This window comes from Hemicordylus capensis, chromosome 1 (assembly GCF_027244095.1).
Source record: "Hemicordylus capensis ecotype Gifberg chromosome 1, rHemCap1.1.pri, whole genome shotgun sequence".
Classification (NCBI taxonomy): domain Eukaryota; kingdom Metazoa; phylum Chordata; class Lepidosauria; order Squamata; family Cordylidae; genus Hemicordylus; species Hemicordylus capensis.
In genome coordinates this window covers 401,584,849-401,604,982 of record NC_069657.1, presented here as the reverse complement: position 1 = coordinate 401,604,982, position 20,134 = coordinate 401,584,849, and the positions used below count along the sequence as shown (strand labels likewise).

General features: G+C 46.0%; 1 protein-coding gene across 8 annotated transcripts in view; it reads left to right on the top strand.

The window, feature by feature from the left end:
• LRFN2 (leucine rich repeat and fibronectin type III domain containing 2) overlaps positions 1 to 18,745 on the top strand; it is a 397,502-nt gene extending 378,757 nt beyond the window's left edge. For 6 of the 8 annotated variants that reach the window (XM_053305456.1, XM_053305467.1, XM_053305446.1 and 3 more), the window contains one exon: positions 16,015 to 18,745. In XM_053305456.1, the coding sequence (XP_053161431.1) occupies positions 16,015 to 16,936 (922 nt within the window). In that variant the 3' untranslated portion in view covers positions 16,937 to 18,745. The remainder of the gene's footprint in view (positions 1 to 16,014) is intronic. The other 2 variants (XM_053305506.1, XM_053305515.1) reach the window with 2 other exon arrangements.
• The last annotated feature ends 1,389 nt before the right edge of the window (positions 18,746 to 20,134 follow it).

Below are 20,134 nucleotides of genomic sequence, written 5' to 3'. Positions count from 1 at the left end.
TGTCCATCATTGTCTTACTGAGCTTTCTTTATTCTCTTCAGTATTGCAGCTGTCAGTTGTGACTGATTTAATTAAAGCCAATTGAATACTAGGCAGACTAGACTAGTTTAAAAAAAACACTCAATAACAAACCCTTAACAGGCAGTCTACAAAGGAACAAAGCAATCCTGATTGGCCATAATGGATAACCAGCGAATCCTGCCCTGCCAGGAACTGCATAGGCCAGGGATGTCAAACTGTGGCCCTTCTGCAGATGTTGGCCTACAGCTCCCATCATCCCTGGCTATTGGCCACCGTGGCTGGGGATTATGGGAGTTGTAGTCCAGAAACAGCTGGAGGGCCACAGTTTGACATCCCTGGCATAGGTAGATGGGCCACTGCCATTCCCAGGAAGAGGCCCCAAAGGAGGAGCCACCTATCTGAAAAGAGTGGGACACTGCTTCTTTTCCTCAGTCCTCCCCACACAACCAAGGAGCGCCGTCTCCTGAATCATCACTCATCAAGAGGAGGTGGGGCAAAGTCATCCAATAAATGCATGGGGCAGGCCAGAGGTGCAATTTTAATTCATGATTTTACCTTATGAATACCTAAAAGAAAAGTTACCTTATGGTGATCCTTCCACCAGAGACTGGTTACCTTTATGATGAAATTAATATGCAGCCGGAACACAAGATAAGTAAGGGGCTGTACTGAGCATATGAGGTCATTCACACAATCAAAAACTATGTTCTACCTGGGTTTGGGAGCTGTGTGCTCCCAATTTCTGATTGTGTGGAAGCAAGGGAGGAGGAAAACCTAGGTAGAAGTGATTGTGTGGAAGCAAGATAGGTAAGGTTTCCCTCTTACCTTGCTTCAACACAATCACTTCTTCCCAAGTTTTCCTCCTGTCTTGCTTCCACACAACCAAAAATTGGGAGTACACACAGCTCCCCAACCTGGGTAGAACACGGTTTTTGATCATGTGGATGACCTCTTAGTGTGACTTTTGGCACATAGGTGTCTCCCAGAAAAATAGGAGGAAAACCTGGGTAGAAGTGATTAGAGCTCTTCTCACGATCAATGAGAAGAGCTCATGCGCAGGCTGCGGGGAAGGGGTTTTTGACCTACCTTTCCTGCAGACCATCTCTGGTCCTTTCCTGAGCAGGTGAATCACCCGCCCAGATGACTGCGGGTTGCCTGTTGGGATGCCCCACCGTGCGTTGCCCCACCCCCCGGAGCTCCAATAATACACCGTGCAAGTGTGTGGTAAGTAACTGGGATCCCCCATCACCCAACCAATTGTGCCAGCTGCAGCATGAAGTTAAAGGAGCACTTGCTCCCTTAACCTCATTTAAGAGGGAGGCTACTTTGGCAGGTTTGCCGCTGTGTAGCCACCAGGATTGGGCCTGATTCTGGTGGTTCACATGAGCATGCAAAACTGGGCTGGGCTCCCTTAGCTCAGTTTTGTACGCTCATGTGAATAGCCTCATTATGTGGTAGCAAGGTAGAAGGAAAGGCTACCGAGGTTTTCCTCCTACCTTGCTTCCACACAATGAGCCGGGTCTCACGATCAGTGAGACCCGGTTTTGGAGGGTGCGCAGGGAGAGCGGGCTAAGCCTGCTCTCCCCGCACACAATCCGGGTGGGAGCCCTGGGTGGCTGTATCAGCTTCCCACACGATTGCTGGCTCCGTGACGGAGCCAGCGGGGACTGGGGAGTTCAGGGGCAGCGTGGCCCCCAGAAGCTACAATATGCCCTGTGCGAGCACACAGGGCATACTGGGGAGACCCCTGGAGCCGGGAGTTGGCTTTTCGCCACCCCTCCAGGGATCTACTCATCAGTAACCACGGCGTGGAGCCGCACTGCAGCAACTCACGATCTTTAAAACCAGGTTTGTGGAGCTCTCGCTCTTCAAACCTGGTTTTAGGGCAGGGGTAATTAGGCAGGTTACCCGCCTAGGAACCACTGGGCTCGCAGCCAAGCCCGGTGGTTTATATGATGGGGTGAAATCGGGCTCCACTAGCCCAATTTCACCCCATCGTGTGAATAGCCTCAATCACTTCTACCCAGGTTCCTCTCACCTTGCTTCCACAAAACTGAAAATTGGGACCACACACAGCTCCCAAACTCAGTTAGAATACTGCTTTTGATGGTATGAATGTCCTCTATGTCTGCCATGTTGTTTAAACAGGTATTCAAGGTGCATGTAGAGGGGCAGTTCTGCTCAACAACCCCCGCATGCAATAAAGGGTTGCCCCAGAAGCGCATCGGCATACCCTCCGCTGACATCATGGTGGATGTGCTCTCAGTGTGACTCCTTAACTTAAACATGTGTGCCGGCTTCATATTGTCCATACCAGCTCTATAATATGCATTCGATTTACTACGTTCTGGGAGATAATAGGTGGTCAGTTTGTGCTTTGCTTTCAATGTTTCTGCTTTGCTTTCAGCAAAATACTTTTGCTTTTCAGACCAAAGTTCTTGCCAAAGACTGATACCATATTCCAGTGGGCAGAAGGTTCTAGAAATGTGGGCCCTAAATCAAAAAGTTTGTTTTAAAAAAAAAAAATTGGTAGGGGAAGGACTTCTTTATCTTCAGGCTGAATTTATATTTGGCCAAACATTTCATTTGTCATGATTCATTATCTTTCTTATATAATGAAGTGAGCACATATTTCCTCAGCTTTTGCCCTGGGAAATACAGCACCTTTATTTGACAAAAAATCTAATTAGTCATTAAATACTTGTTCCTCAAAATGCTCAGTCATATTCTGCGGTTGGATGCCTTTACTCAAGGTTCTGCATAAAACTATCCTTTCTAAGCTGCCTATTTCAAGCCAAATATAGATAGTTTCTTGTTCCTCACCACAAGATGGAGACCAGGAACAAATTAGCCAAACCAGTTAGCCTAATCGGTTTCTCCTTTGTAACATTAATGCCAGGAATGTAACTAGTGAGTTACTCAATTGGTTGAAAATGCATTGCACATTAAGTTTGAATCAGGAAGAAAAGTGAAGTCCACCACAGACCTGAGAATTAAAGGTTCCCGCTGGGTTTCCAAAGCCTTTTATTTCCTAATTTGCTTAATGATGCCGTAGACCTAGTTAAAACATTGCAAAAAGCAATTTATGCTGTGCTGTACCCACAAGATCACATGTCTGTTACGGATATGTGCTGAGAGAACACACCAGGGGGTGTGGATCATCAAGGCAAAAATCAAAGAGGAGAGCTGGAATTAGAGACAATTTTGGTTTTTAGTTATATGATTCATTAATTTTAGGGCTTGGGGCAAAATAATTTTATTGGACGGAGCTCATCTGTAGAGCTGTGATTCTCAAAGTTTGAGAAGGGCCCCCATTGGGAGGTAAGAACAGCTTCCAGGGGAGATGTCAGGTCCTCCCTGATTCTTGACGGGATGTGTTTGCTGTCAGACGCCCCCCCCCCCCCGCACACCATATGTGTAAAACAGAGGTCTCTTTCACACAATTATGAAGAGGGTGGTAGAGATGAGCACCAAACTGGAAATCCTGGTTTGATTTGAATTCTAACCGAACCAGGAGGCTTCAGCTCCCTGGTCTGGTTCGACTATCAAGCCCCCTTAGCCTGCTCACAAACTAGCTTGAAGGGCATACTTGTAAAGGGGAATCCGGCAAGGATTCCCCTTTACAAGTACAGGGATTTGGCTGGCAACAGTATTGGGGTGGGGGGAAGGAATGAAATATGCTTTTATTTACCTATTTTTCTTTAAAAACGGTAAGCCGATAGTGGCGGCGGCAGCGGTGGGGGAGAATGAAAAGTGTTTTTATTTACTTTTTTAAAAAAGTGAGCCTATGGCAGCAGCAGTGGTGGGGAGAGGGGAGAATAAACTAAAAGGTCTTTTTATTTACCTTAAAGAACAAAGCTGATGACAGTGGTGGCAGAGCGGGGTGGGGGTGGGGATGAAAAATGCTTTCATTTACCTTTAAAAACAGTAAGCTGATGGTGAGAGCGGTGGCAGCCCAGCGGCCTGGATGGCGGGGATGGCGCCTGGTTATCTGCCACCAATGATGCTGCCGATCACGGTGGGGTATGGTGGCTGTGACAGGGGATGGGAGTGGGGCTGCAGGAGCCTCCCAAATGCAGGCCCGGTCATGCCTGTGGCTGGCTTCAGCCCTCTGCGCAGGCTCAACACAATTCCACTCACAAGCAGAGATCCCCTCCCAGCAGCTTCTCTCCACTCCACCCAAAGTCCTCCTTTAGACCGAGCGAGTCTGACCATGTGGATTTGCAGAGTGTCTCTCAGCAGCAATTCTTCTTCTACAAAAAGGACTTTGGGGACATCTGGCTTGCCATGGCTTTCTTTCTTTCACAGGCCCGTAGCCAGCTGGTGGCAGGGGGTCTACCTGCCACACCCAAAACTTCTCTTTCCTCCCCAGCCTCACTGACTGTTTTCACTGAACACTTTATGTCTCCCCTGACTTCTGCAATCCCCCCGCAAAAAAAATTAAATAAAAAATAAATTGAGGCTGGTCACCTCCATTCCCAAGCTGGATGCAGTCACATGAAAGGGAACTGCCTAAAGTTTGGGGTTTTGTTTGTTTGTTTGTTTGCATTTCTCCACAGCTCTGCCTTTTTTCAGGAGCAGCCAGAGAGAGGCACAGTTCACTGAGGTCAGAGACGCTGCTGCTGGGGCTGTTCCCCGCTTTCTCTTTTAAAGCTCTATGATCCTCCTGTCCTTTTCAGGGGATAGTGCAGCCAAATGAAAAAAGCATTTTTCATTCTCCCCCCACCGCTGCCGCCGCCATCGGCTTACAGTTCTTTAAGGACATAAAAGCATTTTTCATTCTCTCTCCCCTCCACCCCCAAATTACTGTTCCCAAATCCCTATACTTGTAAAGGGGAATCGTGGCTGGATTCCCCTCCACAAGTATGCCCTTCAAGCCCTTGAACTGGCTCATTATTCAGGGTTTTGGACTGGAGGTGTCTTGGCTCTAAGTCGGACCATTTTCCAGGCGGCCAGTTCAGCTCGAGAGGGAGCCATCGAACCTGCCCAGTTTGACCTCGAGCCTGCTCGCACATCCCTAGAGGCAGCTGCCTATGTTCCTATGGATGATCTAACTTTGTTTCAGTTTGAAAACACAAGTGCTTGGGGTTGAGTAAGAGCTATATTCATTTCCTCAAAGGGTTAACAAGTAAAAGCAAGAGCAGTGCTTTCATGTCTGAAGAAGATGATCTGCTTTTCATGAAGTTACCTAATCTCAAGATGATTTTGGAGACACTTTCTGAAATATCCCCCCCCTCCCCAAAACATTGCTGGGTGACTCTGGGCCAATCACTTCTCTCTCAGCCTAACCTACTTCACAGGGTTGTTGTGAGGAGAAACTTAAGTATTTAGTACACCGCTCTGGGCTCCTTGGAGGAAGAGTGGGATATAAATGTAAAAATAAATAATAAAATAAAATAGTAGGTCTTAAGCATCTGCACACCTAAAATTAATGCATTTTTCACTCTAGGATATTGATGACTCTTTGATTATCTCCAGCATGGGAACTGAGCAAAGCCATTCCAGTCTGTGCTTTGCTCCATCACATGGTGCATCTTCTCACCACTGGTTTGAACGTCTAGCATTGTTAATCATAGTGCAAAACCCTTGCCATGAGGGCCTGGTGAGAGGGGAAAAGTGAAGAGTTCTAAATAAATGGCACCCACGAAGGACATGCCCTAAGCATTTTAGCTCTAGGCTGCGTTTGTATCTGTCTGAAGCTTAATACCCTTAAATTATAACTGGGACAATCACATACTCAAATTAAACTCACTAGACCCTACTGGAGTGTAGGACTTGTGAAGCTCTGTGAAGGCAACTGTTCCTATGCCATTGGCTCATCCTAAGAAGTTGGGCGGGGGCAAATTATTATTATTATTATTTCGATTTCGATTGAAATGCAATGCACCTCTGCAAATGAGGTGCAGCTGCCACTGGTTCCCAGCAGCCCCATTCTGCTTCTCTCTCCCATCACACACTGATTCAGTGTTAATCAGAGCTGTGCTGATTGCAGGCTGGCCATTCATCAGGTAGAGCTGTGTTGGTTCTACCTGATGAATGGCCAGCCTGCAGGCTGTGTGGCTCTCGATAACTCCAGGGTGGAGTGGGATAGAAGAGAGAGACAGAACAGGGCTTCCAGAAACCAGAGGCAGCTGTGCCTCATTTTGTACCCCACGGGCTCATTAGGATGAGCTGCTACTGATGGGACCTGTGGATGCTTGTAGCTTAGCCAATATGGTTATGAACAGGGATGGCAAGGTGAGGCAGCTGCCTCGGGGGCAGGTTGTTGGGTCACCACCACCACCATCATCAGGGAAGCTCTTGGGAGTGATCTGATCCTTGCAAGCTTTGCACCTCTCTTCATTGTAGTCACAAAGCCTGTGAGAAGCATGAGGAGAGAAGAGGAAGGTTGCCAGCACTGCCCCGTGCACTTTCCAAGCCACCTGCCTCCCCATTTCAACTTTAAATGGTGAAGGGGGAGGCCCAAGACTCTGCCATACTATAAGACAAGCTTCCCTGTTATAAAAACCGATGCATTCCTGAATACACTGATCTGTATATATGCCATTCAGTTCATTGAGGAACTTTCCATAGTCATTTTGTAACCAATTAAAATGGGTCCAATCTGAACCAGCCTTCCCCCCCCCCCCCCGCCGCCAGATATTCCAAAATGAATACACATTCATACAAATAAGTCCTCCGGGGAGCAATCATGTCATTTCTGAGTAGCACCTAGCAAGGAATTGCCACTCAAAAAGTTTTTAAATAGCTGCAGTAGTAATAATAATAGATTATGCCTTTGTTCAGTAAGATAATGCCTCATCAAGCAGGAGCACTGGAACTGGAGTAGATTATTTTAAAGACTGTTTATGCATGAACATGTACAAGTGTTTTAGGGGCATTCACCTACCACTAGGAAAAAAATTAGGAAAGAGCAAATGTGTCATTCCCAATAACAATATATGGATACCTGCGAGACCTCACAGTGATCACGGCAACTCACCATGATGTAGTCCCAGTCATTCAGGGCAGATATTAATATAGATTATACACAGATTATACACAGATTATACACATGCAAAGATCAGACTTTCAAAGGGGCTTAGGCATATTCAGGGAGAACAGGCCTATCAATGCTACTAGTCTGGTGGCTATTAGGGATGTGCACAAACCAGTTCAGCGGTCCTTTTACAGATTGATTAACTGGTTCGTAGGTCCGGTGGGCAGATGATTCAGTGGTGGGGGGTACCTTTAAGGAGCAGGAAGGGTGCTCTTACCCCCACCCACACTGTGTTTCTCCCTCCAGCGCTATGCCCAGAAATGCTGTGTGGGTGGCAGGTTGGCAGTGTACCTTTTTGCTGTCCGATCAGCATCAGACCCAAAGTGGCTGGTGCACAGCGATTTGGGGCACAGCGCCAGTGGCGGAAATGTGTGTGGTGGGGGTAAGAGCACCCTCCCTGCTTCTTAAAGGTAACCCCACTGCCGCCGAATGATCAGCCCAATGTATCTTGTACATCCCTAGTGGCTATAGGCCACTTCCAGCCTCAGAGGCATGATGCCTCTCAATACCAGTTGCAAGGGAGCAACAGCAGGAGACACCTCTTTCCTGTGGGCTTTAATATCTTGCCTGTGGGCTCCCCAGAAGCATCTAGTGGGCCACTGTGTGGGTGCTGGACTAGATAGGCCTTGGGCCTTATCCAGCAGGGCTGGTCTTATGTTCTAAAGGTAGGAAGAGGGGAGGGTGATTGTGTGGGAGCCAGGAGTTTGGTAGGATAGGTGCGACCAACCCACGTTTCTGTCTCCAGCATTTTATTGAGGGTGGATGAAAAGCCATCCTACCTAGCTCGCAGGTCCCACATGATTACTCTCCGTCTTTGCAAACACATGACCGCCGATCAGAAGTGTGTATGGCTCTTCTGCCCTCCCTGAATGGGCACTCCTCCAACTCTGTTTCAGGCTATGAGAACAGCCCCCAAATATATAATGCAACATCATAGCATTGCGACTTTCCCTAGTCTTGCAAGCAGTCATGAGTGAATGGAGCAGTGGTGGAAAACATGAAGTCATGACCTGCATTGCTAAGTACTGTGGGTGAGAGAGTGGATGTGGGCTTTTCTTGGTGGCAGTCACATATCAGCAGTGACATCTAGTTCCAGCCCCCTTTACACTGTTTTAATCTAGCACCATTCCGTCCACCCCACACACATACACAGACAAGCAATGTTTGGCATTTCTGTTGCAGTAGTTTCGACTACTGTTATCTTTTACTGAATAAACAGTGTAGCCAAAATAATCTGTAACAATCAGAGGTTTCCACCGAACATTCCTGCAGGCATTGCTCCGACCACTTGCTGCAGAGGTGCCAAGTGAAAGGGGAAAATGACAAATAAGTAGGGCTGTGCATTGGATTGGTCCGATAATTGGAAACAATATGAGATGTGCTCTACTGGACGTAGATTCATTGGATTGGGTTTGATGGGGGTAGGGGCATGCCTGATATGGCCTGATCCAAATGAATCTGGTGTTGAGGTACCTTGTGTCAGTTTGGAACAGGCTGGAGCAGTATGGGGAGGTTGCTTAATATGTATCAATGCAGTGGGCAGTCCTTCTTTTAAAAACTGATAGGCAGCAGCAGAATTAGGAACAAAGGAACATAGGAAGCTGCCATATACTGAGTCAGACCATTGGTCTATCTAGCTCAGTATTGTCTTCACAGACTGGCAGGAGCTTCTCCAAGGTTTCAGGCAGGAATCTCTCTCAGCCCTATCTTGGAGGTGCCAGGGAGGGAACTTGGAACCTTCTGCTCTTCCCAGAGCGGCTCCATCCCCTACGGGGAATATCTTACATTGCTCACACATAGTCTCCTATTCATATGCATTCATGGTGGATCCTGCTTAGCTAAGGGGACAAGTCATGCTTGCTGCCACAAGACCAACTCTCCTCTAGCATTGAAATACATCAATTTTCTTTCCTAAAAGCTGGCCAGTAATGACATTGCATCCTCTCCTGGTGCATTATTGGCCAGTGGTCCTGATGGACAAAGGTTAGTTCAGATATGGTTTCTTTAGAACAGGGTGCACAACTTTGGCACTCCAGCTGTTTTTTGTACTATAGTTCCCATAATCCCCAGATAGAGGATTAGGGATCATGGGGGTTGTAGTCCAACCTGCAGAAAGGCTGAAGTTGTGCATTCCTGGTTCAGATTGTGGGTTTAGGAGAGAGAGAAAGTGAAGAGACTTCTTACAGGCTCAGGACATCTATGGTGGCAATTTCACAGAATAAAGTCATAGACCAGGGACCCAGCAACACAGGAAGCTCTAGCCTGCTGCTTTGTGATCCAGGGGGACCAGATCAGTATTATACATGCTGAGAAAATTCCATGAGGCTTATAGAGGGTGGTTAATTCTTATCGCAGATGAAGGTGGTGTGAATTCAAAGAAGAGTAAAGAACGATTAATCCTGAGCAGCTAGTTTCACACTTCAGCTGAAGCAAGAAGGCAGACCTACTGCTTGTTCAATCCAGGAGTGTGAATGAACCCTTCAATTGTCAGAAAAAACAAGACTCATTTATTTTTCCATGGGGAAAAGAAGAAATTGTTGCATTCACTGGTATAACTTTCCCCTCCTATCAATTGATCCTTATTCATGGAGACAATGTAGCATCGAGGAAGGAGGAGGGTAGCTGGGAGGCCAGGGGAGAGAACAGAGGGGGATATGAGACTTCCAGATCAAAAGATGGGCTCCACCTTATTGGGACTGATCAAGGGGAAAAAATTTCATTGTAGACATTTTCTGTGATGAAACTCACTCATTGCTTGACAGAAGTAGAAGATAGTCCTTGTAAACTCAAGAAGATAGTCCTTGTAAACCATTTGGGGTCAGGTGTGCTCCAGGTCCCAGAATATATCTATGAGAACTCTCAGGCAAAACTCCTTGAGAATTCTCATTCATAATTAAAATGTGTTATTTAATACTGAGTCTGTTCACATGCATGAACTAACCCAGCCTAGACCCCGTGCTAAGCCTGAGTTTTTAACCCGGCATTTAGCCAAGGTTAAGCAAACCTATGGCTGGCGATTGTCTGGGCCTTCGCCACCAGACTAAATAGCTTCCCCCTAGCCTGCTGCCATTTCTGGCAGTGCGCCCAGTGGTGGTGGGGGGAGCCACTGCACTCTTGCCCTGGTGCACCCTGGGATGTGGGAGGGGTGAAGTCCTCCCACTCCTAGCTCCTGTAGTAACCACACCACAGCTTGTGTGGGCCCGTGATGGAGGGGAGGGTGGGCCACTGCTCATCTTCCAGGGAAGGCAGGTGAGTTCTTGCCTTCCTTGCAGTGCACCCAGCAGCAGGTGTGAAGTTGTGCGAAAGACTTCACTGTCTCCATACAAAGGAGAGCCATTTGCAGGTAGAAGCACACTCAGCAGGAATATGATAACTGATCAGGCAGAAATAGCTTAATTCTGTGGTGTGCTGAAGATTCATACAACAAGGTGTTCTGGAGCTCACTGAATTATGGTATTCATGGTTTAGTCAGGATTTCAGCCATTTTTAGATTTAATTTTAGGATTTCAGCCATTAATTAGATTTAATTTTCTAAATACATCTATTTTCTGTTAGCCTAAGTAAATGCTTAATTAAGGAGATCTCCAAGATAGTAATAGCTTGGTAGACTTTGCCCACCCTTTAAAATGTCTAGGTAGTCTAGGCCTGTGAAGGTCCATCCTGAATTCTATCCCGGCTGCTTGTCACATATTGTAAAAGCAATGGATCACACTGCTGTTATGGAAACAAAATCAAAAATTTAATTCCTAGAACCTGCTTGTTAAGTCTTATTCACATAGATTATGCTTTGATAACTTAGGGGCTGTTTTAGTCAACAAAAAGTAGTAGACAAAACTGAGGATTAACTTTCTGTATTGTATTCTATACGCTGTGTTTAGAAAGAAAGTTTGAGGAGCAACTCCTCACAGTTATTGGTGGGAGATAAACACACTTTTGGGGAGGAAAGTATAGGTTATTACATTTGGTGGGGGGAGCTCAATCAAATGAAGGGGGGGCGGTTCTCAAATGCCTAGGGGGAGAACTGTACCCTTGATACCACCTGAGAGCTGAGAATTATATCTGTCTTGCATCAGCTTATGCCACTAAATGACCCAACTTCAGAGCAATCACCCTAAAACGGCCATGTCTGTGGGAGCAACCTGCACTACATTTGCCAAGAACATGCCATTTTATAATGTTGATTGAGCTAGAATTTCAAACATTAGCTACCCGACAAATTATGAATACAAAAGTATGGCTGGTAGTATGGCTGTCATGTACAGTACCTACTTCCTTATTGTCTCCAGTGTGGTCTAAAATATCCTTGGCCTCTATGATTTCTAGTTGCTGTGAAATAAAAAAGGGAAGCAGAATGGCCTTAGGGATGTAATAGGTTAGAACTTTGGGAGGAAGAGCTGAGGTTGATACTGTCTATCAGGTTTTGATTTAATGGCAGTGATTAGGAAGGATGGGGTGGGGAAAAGGGGCAAAGGGAAGATTTCTGCAGTGGAAAGTGATGGCCATGCTTTCATATGCTTGCTTTGGAGTAAACTCATCTCTTGTATTGCTAGAGTTGCCATCAAAATTTCACACGAGGTGAAATCAGGCACGTGGGGAGGGGAGAGTGAGCTCTCCCTGGTGGCCTGTTGCACATGCCAACCATGCCCCTGTATGTGATATCACATGCAGGGGGTGTGGCCAGCACCTAGAATGGCCAGCTTGGCCCTCCTGAGTTCACTTCCCAACCAGCTTAATTGTTGGCTAGGTGTTTCACTGGGAGTTAGGGAGAGAATGAAGAAAATAAGGGTGAGCCAGGTGGTCTCAGGATCTGGGTGGCTCAGGTTCTTTGAACCCATCCACCCAAATATAGCTCCTTCTCTAGGTGAAATTTCGAGTGAATTTGGAGTTTCCTTCCCAGGCAACAGTGAGGAACGAAAGAATTTCTAGGAAGCCAACAGAATTTCACTAACACTATCAAAATAAGACTATATAATTTTCCATTCCATGGTAGATTTATTGCCCACATTCCCTAGAAAAGACTATGTGGCACAATCAAATTCCCTGTGTCCTATAGACCTGGATGGCTCAGAGTATATTCTCTCATCTAATATCAGAAGATTAAAAATGTGCCTTCTGACTCAGGAGCAAGGTGAGCAAGAATTACACTTTCCTGTCTGGCGTTCTTTGCTGGAAAAAGAAAATAATGGGATATGAAAAAGAAAGATGTGTGTTTTATATCGGAAATGCTGACCATCTTTTCCTTTGGAGTGGAATTTCATTGTATATACATTTATAACTGTCATCTGTGGTTCTCAAGCAGATTTCTCAGACAGGTGATCTTGGGTTCCATGCTTTAATATTTTAAAATGCAGAGCATGACCTTATAGTGTCTTCAAATTTATGTTTAAGTATTATATCTAGTACCTTCTGGTCTGATATTACACTCAAATGTAAGGGAGGCATGGGATAAGCCTAGAGGAGTTTCTGAATCTGCTATTATAAATTATTTTAGCATGCATAATGAAGGGACTTGCAAGTGTTTAATTAATCAAAATTCTATTTTGAGTGGACCAGCACTCATTCTAACTTACTGCTGTGGCCTTGTGCTGAAGCCATTAATGGGAATTTCTTTGATGCAATGGCTGTGGAGAGGAGAGGAGCAGAAAAGCTTCCCAGCCCTGGCCTCCAGCTGAGATCCCATATCCAAGGGAAATGCCTATATAAAGGCCTAGTTGACCTTCATCTCAGTTCTTTGCTAACTCTGCCAGTCTCCATGAGTGGGGATTTTCTCTCCCACTACCTCAGGTGGCTGATTAACTTTACTTTTATGGTAGCTTCAGCTTCCTCTATTCCCTAGCTGAGGTGGTATATGACTAATTGAATAAGAAGGAATACTTCCACCATTTTTGGTAACTTGCAAGGACATTGGCAGGAGATCAAAACTGTCTATTATTATCACTTCCCTGAAAAGATCAATTGCTGTCCCTTCATTGAAAGTGTATTGTGTAGCCAGCCACTAATACTCGAGGACACATTTGTAGAGAGTGGCCAACATGTTCCACAGCAGTAGGAGAGTGGAGCAAGAGCTGTGTCCTCGCAGTGAAGCTGTTGCGAAGCCCAGCCAAAGGCTTGTCCTACAGCTGAGTGCACATGAAGGGGGAGAGGGAGCATTTTTCACTGCTCTCTCCTTCCTCCAAAAGTACTTTTTGGCTTCCTGAAATATGTTCTTGACGGCTACATGACCTTCAGGGACATATTATTGGTAGTCAAAAAGTGCTCTGGGAGAGAAGGGAGAGCAGTGAAAATTGCTTCCCCTCCGCCTCCCAAGAGCTCAGGTGTAGGAAAAGCCCCTAAAGTATTCTCTTTGTGAGGTTGCAGCTCTTGCTCCACCCTCCTAACTCGATAGAACATGTTGGCCAGAATCAAGAAGGGCATATATTTGGTTAAAAATTTCATTTGTGAATGTGACCTCTGTTCACAATGTGACAGATCTTGATGCTATTATCAATCTGCTATGGATCAGAAATGATTTGGCTTTGTATGAGAAGATTAGGTGTTATCCTATTCCTCCTTTCTTTTAAAATTATCCTTGTTGTGAGAGGCTACAATAATGTGAGAGATAGGCTGTGAACCCTTCTCATGCTCTGTGAAAAGGGCTTGGTGGGTAGAAGGGGAGGAAGGTTTCATTACCTTCCCTTCCCTGCCGACAATCCATGGAGGGCGCTGGGTGCATAGATCACTCACCCAGACGATCCTCCATTACCTCTGGCAGTGCAGAAGGTTGGGGGCTGGAATGTGTTGTTCCCCACCCTGGAACCCCCATAATGCACCACACAAGTGCACAGTGCATTGTGGGTATCCCCCACTGGTGCCAGCCAGGAGCCTCATAGTCTGCCAAGATGCCAGGGCTGGCAGTTGATAGAAAAAATGGTACCGGCAGCCACTTGCCTCCTGCTGCTTCTCATGAGCAGCCTCTATGTCATGTAGAGATGGAGTATATTATATAGAGTTAGGAATATTATGTATTAAGTTATCTGTATCAGACATAATCCTCTGCCAAGATTGTATGTGCAGGGACCAAATTATCTCCATTTCTAAAGGGCAAGGTTGCACACATATACAGTTTGTTTCTGGGGACTGTTTCTTGACATTCTCTGAAGTCTATGAGTCATCTAAAATGTATGTCTTCTTAAGCCTGGGCTTGCCTTGGCCTATGCTCTTTATGGCAGGAAGAGACAAGATACTGTTTATGAGAGCCCTTAAACTTTAAGTTGCCTTTGTTGTGGTAACTTATAGGAAAGAAGAGTTCCAAAGACGACCCATCTCCTTCCCTCCATACTATACTTCTACCTTTCTGGATTACATTCCCTTAGGTATACAGCCAAGGTGTCATCAGTGAGGTCTAAAATATTCTGCATTCACTGAATTCCATGTTCCACCTACTGCCAGGAAAGTGGAGAGGGTCTTTGACTTCTAATTCTAGAACGATGACTCTTTGTCATGCTAATCACATAAACCATGAACAACTGCCAATGTCATTTAGGAGATACATTAATTTTAAAACAATGGCTTACATGATGCACAGTTTTACAGAGATGTAATTCTCCACTCCAGGACTGCTCAGAGACATCACAAGCTGTGCATATAGTCAACATGGGAGAGGAGAGTTGGTCTGGTGGTAGCAAGCATGACTTATCCCCATAGCTAAGCAGGGTCTGCCCTGGTTGCATATGAATGGGAGACTTGATGTGTGAGCACTGCAAGATATTCCCCTCAGGGGATGAAGCCGCTCTGGGAAGAGCAGAAGGTTTCAAGTTCCCTCCCTGGCTTCTCCAAGATAGTGCTGAGAGAGATTCCTGCCTGCAACCTTGGAGAAGCCGCTGCCAGTCTGTGAAGACAATACTGAGCTAGATAGACTAATGGTTTGACTCAGTATATGGCAGTTTCCTATGTTGCTATGTGTAGCCTAACCAAAGTTTGGGTACTGCAAGTTCTACTGTGTATGTTGCTGTGCTGGAATCCAGCCACAGTGGGCAGTATTGCCTCACACTACTTTGAGGAAAGCACAAGGCAGGTGGACCATTGGCTAGCAGGAAGAGGGTGGAGCTTTGCCCACCATTTGCAACATTTCTTCCCTCACCTGCTTCATTCTTCACCTAGGTAGACATCACCTTCCCTCCCAGGTACAGAATAGGTCATCCTTGGGATGGAGGTGTCCCAGGCAGATTGGCCGAGCTTGCAGTTTTTTTGTTCTGTTCTTGCCTACTTCATTCTGTTTCCTTTCTTTCCTTCAATAGTTAGTCTTAGGTCTCAGCTCAATAGGTGCAGTGGAGACTGGGAGTAGGTGTAGTGGGAATTCATTGGTGAGCACCCTCGGGCTGGTTTATAGAATGGGGGTAGACAATTGGTCCTTAGAGTCTTCACAACTCAGGGGCTACGATTGACACTCCTACCTGCTTTAGGAACTCCACAAAGTCTGAACAGCTTGGGAGAGTGGAGTCCACAAAAGACCTTAGGGGTAGTATGTGAGAGGAGCAAGAATCAGCAGCTGCCTGAGTCAATGCTGCCAGCCACGGTGTGTCACCCACAAGGTTTTGGGGAAGGACCCTGTTCTCTGATGCCAAACCTATGTAAGTTAGGCCTACAATGCATGGGGAGTGGGTGGGGTTCTGTTCTAACACAGCTATCAGATTGTTCAATAAAGTGGTGGCCACTTTTCATCCAATATAGTAGTCTGGTGTATTTATTGGCATTGTGTTTTTAGGTATGGAGGCAATGAGAAGGAAAGGGAAGTATTGACACAACTGTGGGAAAGTCACTTATTTGGAGATTGTGACTACTGTTTTATGTTTCTTGTAAGTATTGTTGAAAGAAATTGAGATTTAAAAATGACTACTTCTTAGTGCTACTGTCGCACTTGTGCTACTTCCAGACTACATCCTGATCACATTTGTTTTTCCTTCTTTTCCTTGTAGGATGATTCCTGCGACAAACAAGGCATTTGTGGTGAACAACCTGGTCTCGGGAACAGGCTACGACCTTTGTGTTCTGGCCATGTGGGATGACACGGCCACAACCCTCACCGCTACCAACATTGTGGGCTGTGCCCAGTTCTACACCAAAGAGGACTACCCTCAGTGCCAGTCCATGCACAGCCAGTTCCTGGGTGGGACGATGATCCTAATCATTGGCGGCATCATTGTGGCAACTCTGCTGGTGTTCATTGTCATCCTCATGGTCCGGTACAAGGTTTGTAACAATGCCCCAGGGAAGATGGCTAACGTCAGTAATGTCTACTCACAAACCAATGGATCCCAACCAGTCCAGAATGGGGTCCTGCCACAAGTTAACCCCAAGGTGGTGGTAAGGAATGAGCTCATGGAGTTTAACTGTGAGTCTGCACACAGCAGCATCTCCTCTTCCTCTAGCTCTGTGAATAGTCATGACTGCGATGGCTACAGCCTCCAAAGTGAGCAGGGCACATTGTCCAGTAAGTGGAGGCCTCCATCCAGGTCCAAGCACAACAACATTGATCGGCTCATGGGAGCTTTTGCCTCCCTGGAACTGAAGTGTCAGAAAAAGGAGGACACAATAGACTCCAGAACTTCAACAGTGGCCCGTCATTCCGACAAGGAGCCACTGCTGGGCCAGCAGGAGTCCAAATTCCGTAGCCTCCTCATGTTACCACTGGAGGGTAAAACTAAGCGTAGCCATTCGTTCGACATGGGGGACTTTTCCGCTTCTCAGTGTTGCAACTACCCCAAAAAGATCACAAACATTTGGACAAAGCGTAGTCTCTCAGTGAATGGCATGCTTTTGCAGTACGATGACAGTGACCTGACAGGGGCAAAGGGGACTTATGGGAGCTCAGAGTGGGTCATGGAAAGCACAGTGTAAATACAAGTTGCCCTCCATTCCATTCTCAGTCCCTCCAAGCGTAACAAAGTCCACAATCGTTTAAAAGGCCATAAATACGAAGGGAGAGGAAATGAAACACATTCTCAGCCGTATACTGGTCAGTAAATATTAAAATTAAAAAAATAATAAAAGCAGGATAAGAGAGGCCATGAAATATTAATAGATGTGTGTGTGGAGCTGATGAAATGCCCCGCACACATTTGTTATGTATGTGTGGATGTTTCAAGGAAACCACTGGTAGCTTTCCAAAAGTCTCCCAGCCTCCTGGTGAACTGTCAATCAAGATTAAATGAGGATTAAAGCAGGTTAAGCAACATATTTTTCATTCAAAGGGTAACTCCCTCCCTCTTCATTTTCTCATTGTCTGAGAAGAACACTCCCGTGGACCTCAGCCTGGCAGGAGGATAACCCCAGCTGCCACCCGTGGGAGGACCTGCATAAAGACAACATCTGGAGAGAAAGAGAGACCGTGTGCAAGCCGTCTTCTCAGCTTAATCTCACTGTGGTAGCAGCAGCAGCAGATGGAGGTTTTCTTGCTAAGGACTTTTCTTCCTCCAGGAATAAAAGGGTCTGTTTTGGTGTTGGTTTTGGTTCACTTTTTATTTTTTCTCACAAAACCTTTTTGGCAGAGCTGGGGATATTAAGAAAAGAACAACCTGGTGGACTGTAGAACGCTCGTCCTCTTCTGCACAACTCTTGTCCTCTTGACGTCCTAGAAGAACGGAAATCTAGGCATTAATGTGGCTTTTGTTAATCTTTCCCCCCTTTCCATTTTGTTGATGATCTCCTGTTGTCCATGTGTAAGGCAGATTGCAGCAGATATTTCTAAATGGTATAAGGAACCTTGCTATCAGAGATGGGGTGGGATGGGAATGCCCAGTTATATTAAGCGGGGGGGCAGGGTTATGGGAAAGTTGCTCCGGCATCCTCTTCACAAATTGTTTCTAGCCAAGGTTATGCAGTCGCTCTCTGTTCAACTGAGCAAGAAAAACACAGACTCACACACCATTGTGACAAAAAAAAACCACCCCCAAACCCTCCTCGTGCACTCAGTACCACAAAATAGCATGTAACCAGGTTATCCAAAACATGGGCATGAGATTTGAGATCTCTAGGCATGTCATGTGATTGAATGTGTGATGATGGGAATGTCCCCAGTGAGGCACGGAAAACAAGGTGCGTCGCAGAATAAGGGGGATTCCAGATCCAGCGGCATCTTCTCCTCTCCTTGTCCCTCACCACAAGCACTTGCCCTTCCCTCTTGCCAAGGTCCTTGCCAATTGAGATCATCCATGACAGCTTGTAAACGGATTATCAAAGGCGTTTAGAAGAGCATTGCCACAATACCTGGAACTGTTGTGGATGTGCATGCTCTGTCCCGTCCTCCCTACCACTCTACATCCAGAATTGACTGTGAATTTGCAGCACTTACAGCAATGAGAGCAACTGCCTTTAATCCAGTTTCATTTTCTGTATTTATTTGTTCCCAAGGATCTGTCCACTGGGAACCTCTCTTTCTGAAATTCCCCCTTCTTTATTATTTTGAAAGGGTGTGCCAGAGAAAGCTTGTAAGGCACAGAAGAAAGACACACACAAAATCTCTATGTATTTTTTTTTTTTAAAGAAAGCTGAGAGATATATTGTGACATGGCTGTGTACTTGATCTTGTTATTTGTCATGTTTCCTATTTGGAGTTTTAGAAAATGACATCCCTGTGATCAAAATATTTTCTTTCCCCCCCTCTTTTGCTACAAAATGTACAGTAAAAAACCTATTGGGAAAAATGAACCTTCTTTCTTTCATTTATTTTAATGGGCTGCTTTGAGTGCTAGACCAATACTATTTTGGGTGCAAATGCTTGGAATGGTATATTCTTTCAAATGCGTTACTTACTTGTAGATCACATAGTTGGCACTTGCGCCCTTAACCTCGGCTAAGAGCTGGGCTTAACAGTAGGGTTAGGTTGGGCAGGAGTGCCAGGATGCTGACATTCCACATGAGCAGCCTAACCTAGGCTGGGTTGCCCTGGCCTGGGTTAGGCTACTCGTGAGAAAAGCCATATTCCGTCTGATTTGTTCAGTAACTGTTGACATTAAGGGCAAATGAAGGCAATACTTCCCAACCTGATCTCTTGAGAGATTCTAGCAAATCAGGGATCACTATGGCAATCAGAAAACACTTTTGGAACTCTTTCACATTAAGCAACAAACACTGTCAAAAGAGGGTCTTTCTGTGTTGACAGAGTTTTTTTGTGAAAGCCCATCCCCTCCTGGCAGCCTTACATTGTTCTGAGCTAGATGGACCAATGATACATGGACCTGTTCTAATTGTACTGAGCTAGATGGACCAATGATACCACTCGTATTCACATTTCATCAGTTCATAGGCTTAGCATTTATGACATAGAGCCAGGTCTCACAATCAGTGAGAACTGGTTCTTGAGAGTGTGCAGGGAGAGCGGGCTAAGCCCATTCTCCCCGCACACGAGTGGGGAGGAAGCCCTGGGCTGCTAAATTGGCCGCCCACATGATTGCCGGCTCCATGACATTGCCAGCGGGGTCTGGGGAGCTCGGGGGGCTGCACGGCCCCCGGAAGCTCCAGTATGCCCTGTGCGAGCATGCAAGGCATACTGGGGAGACCCCCAGAGCCAGGAGGCAACTTTTCGCCTCCCCTCTGGGGGTCTATTCATGAGTTGCTGCGGCACGGAGCCAAGCCGCGGCTACTCATGATCAGATAGCCCACTCTGCAAACCCGGGCTAAGGGGAGGGATACTTGAGCGGGTTACCCACTCTAGAACCACCGGGCTCGCAGCCGAGTCCAGTGGTTCTCATGATCAGCAAAAAGCGGGCTAGGCTCTCCTAGCCCGATTTTTGCTGATCGTGAGAATAGCCCCATAGTCATCTTTCTAGGAAACTTCACCAGAACACAGTTCCTCAAACATGTTTTCTGTACCCGGGATTATCCTTGGAATGTATGAAGTAATTAATAAAGAATAGTGCCTTTTTGTTACGATTGTTGGTTGCAAAGGAAGACAAGGATTCTGCATTTTAAAAAGTGGTTTGTTGTACTGGGCATGTTATGTCTGAAACAAGCCAAAGTGAATGGCTGCAGCTGAGTCTGTGCAAATTTGCCGGGCATGATGGATGGTGAATTTTCTATGATGCTGTTCAGAAAAGC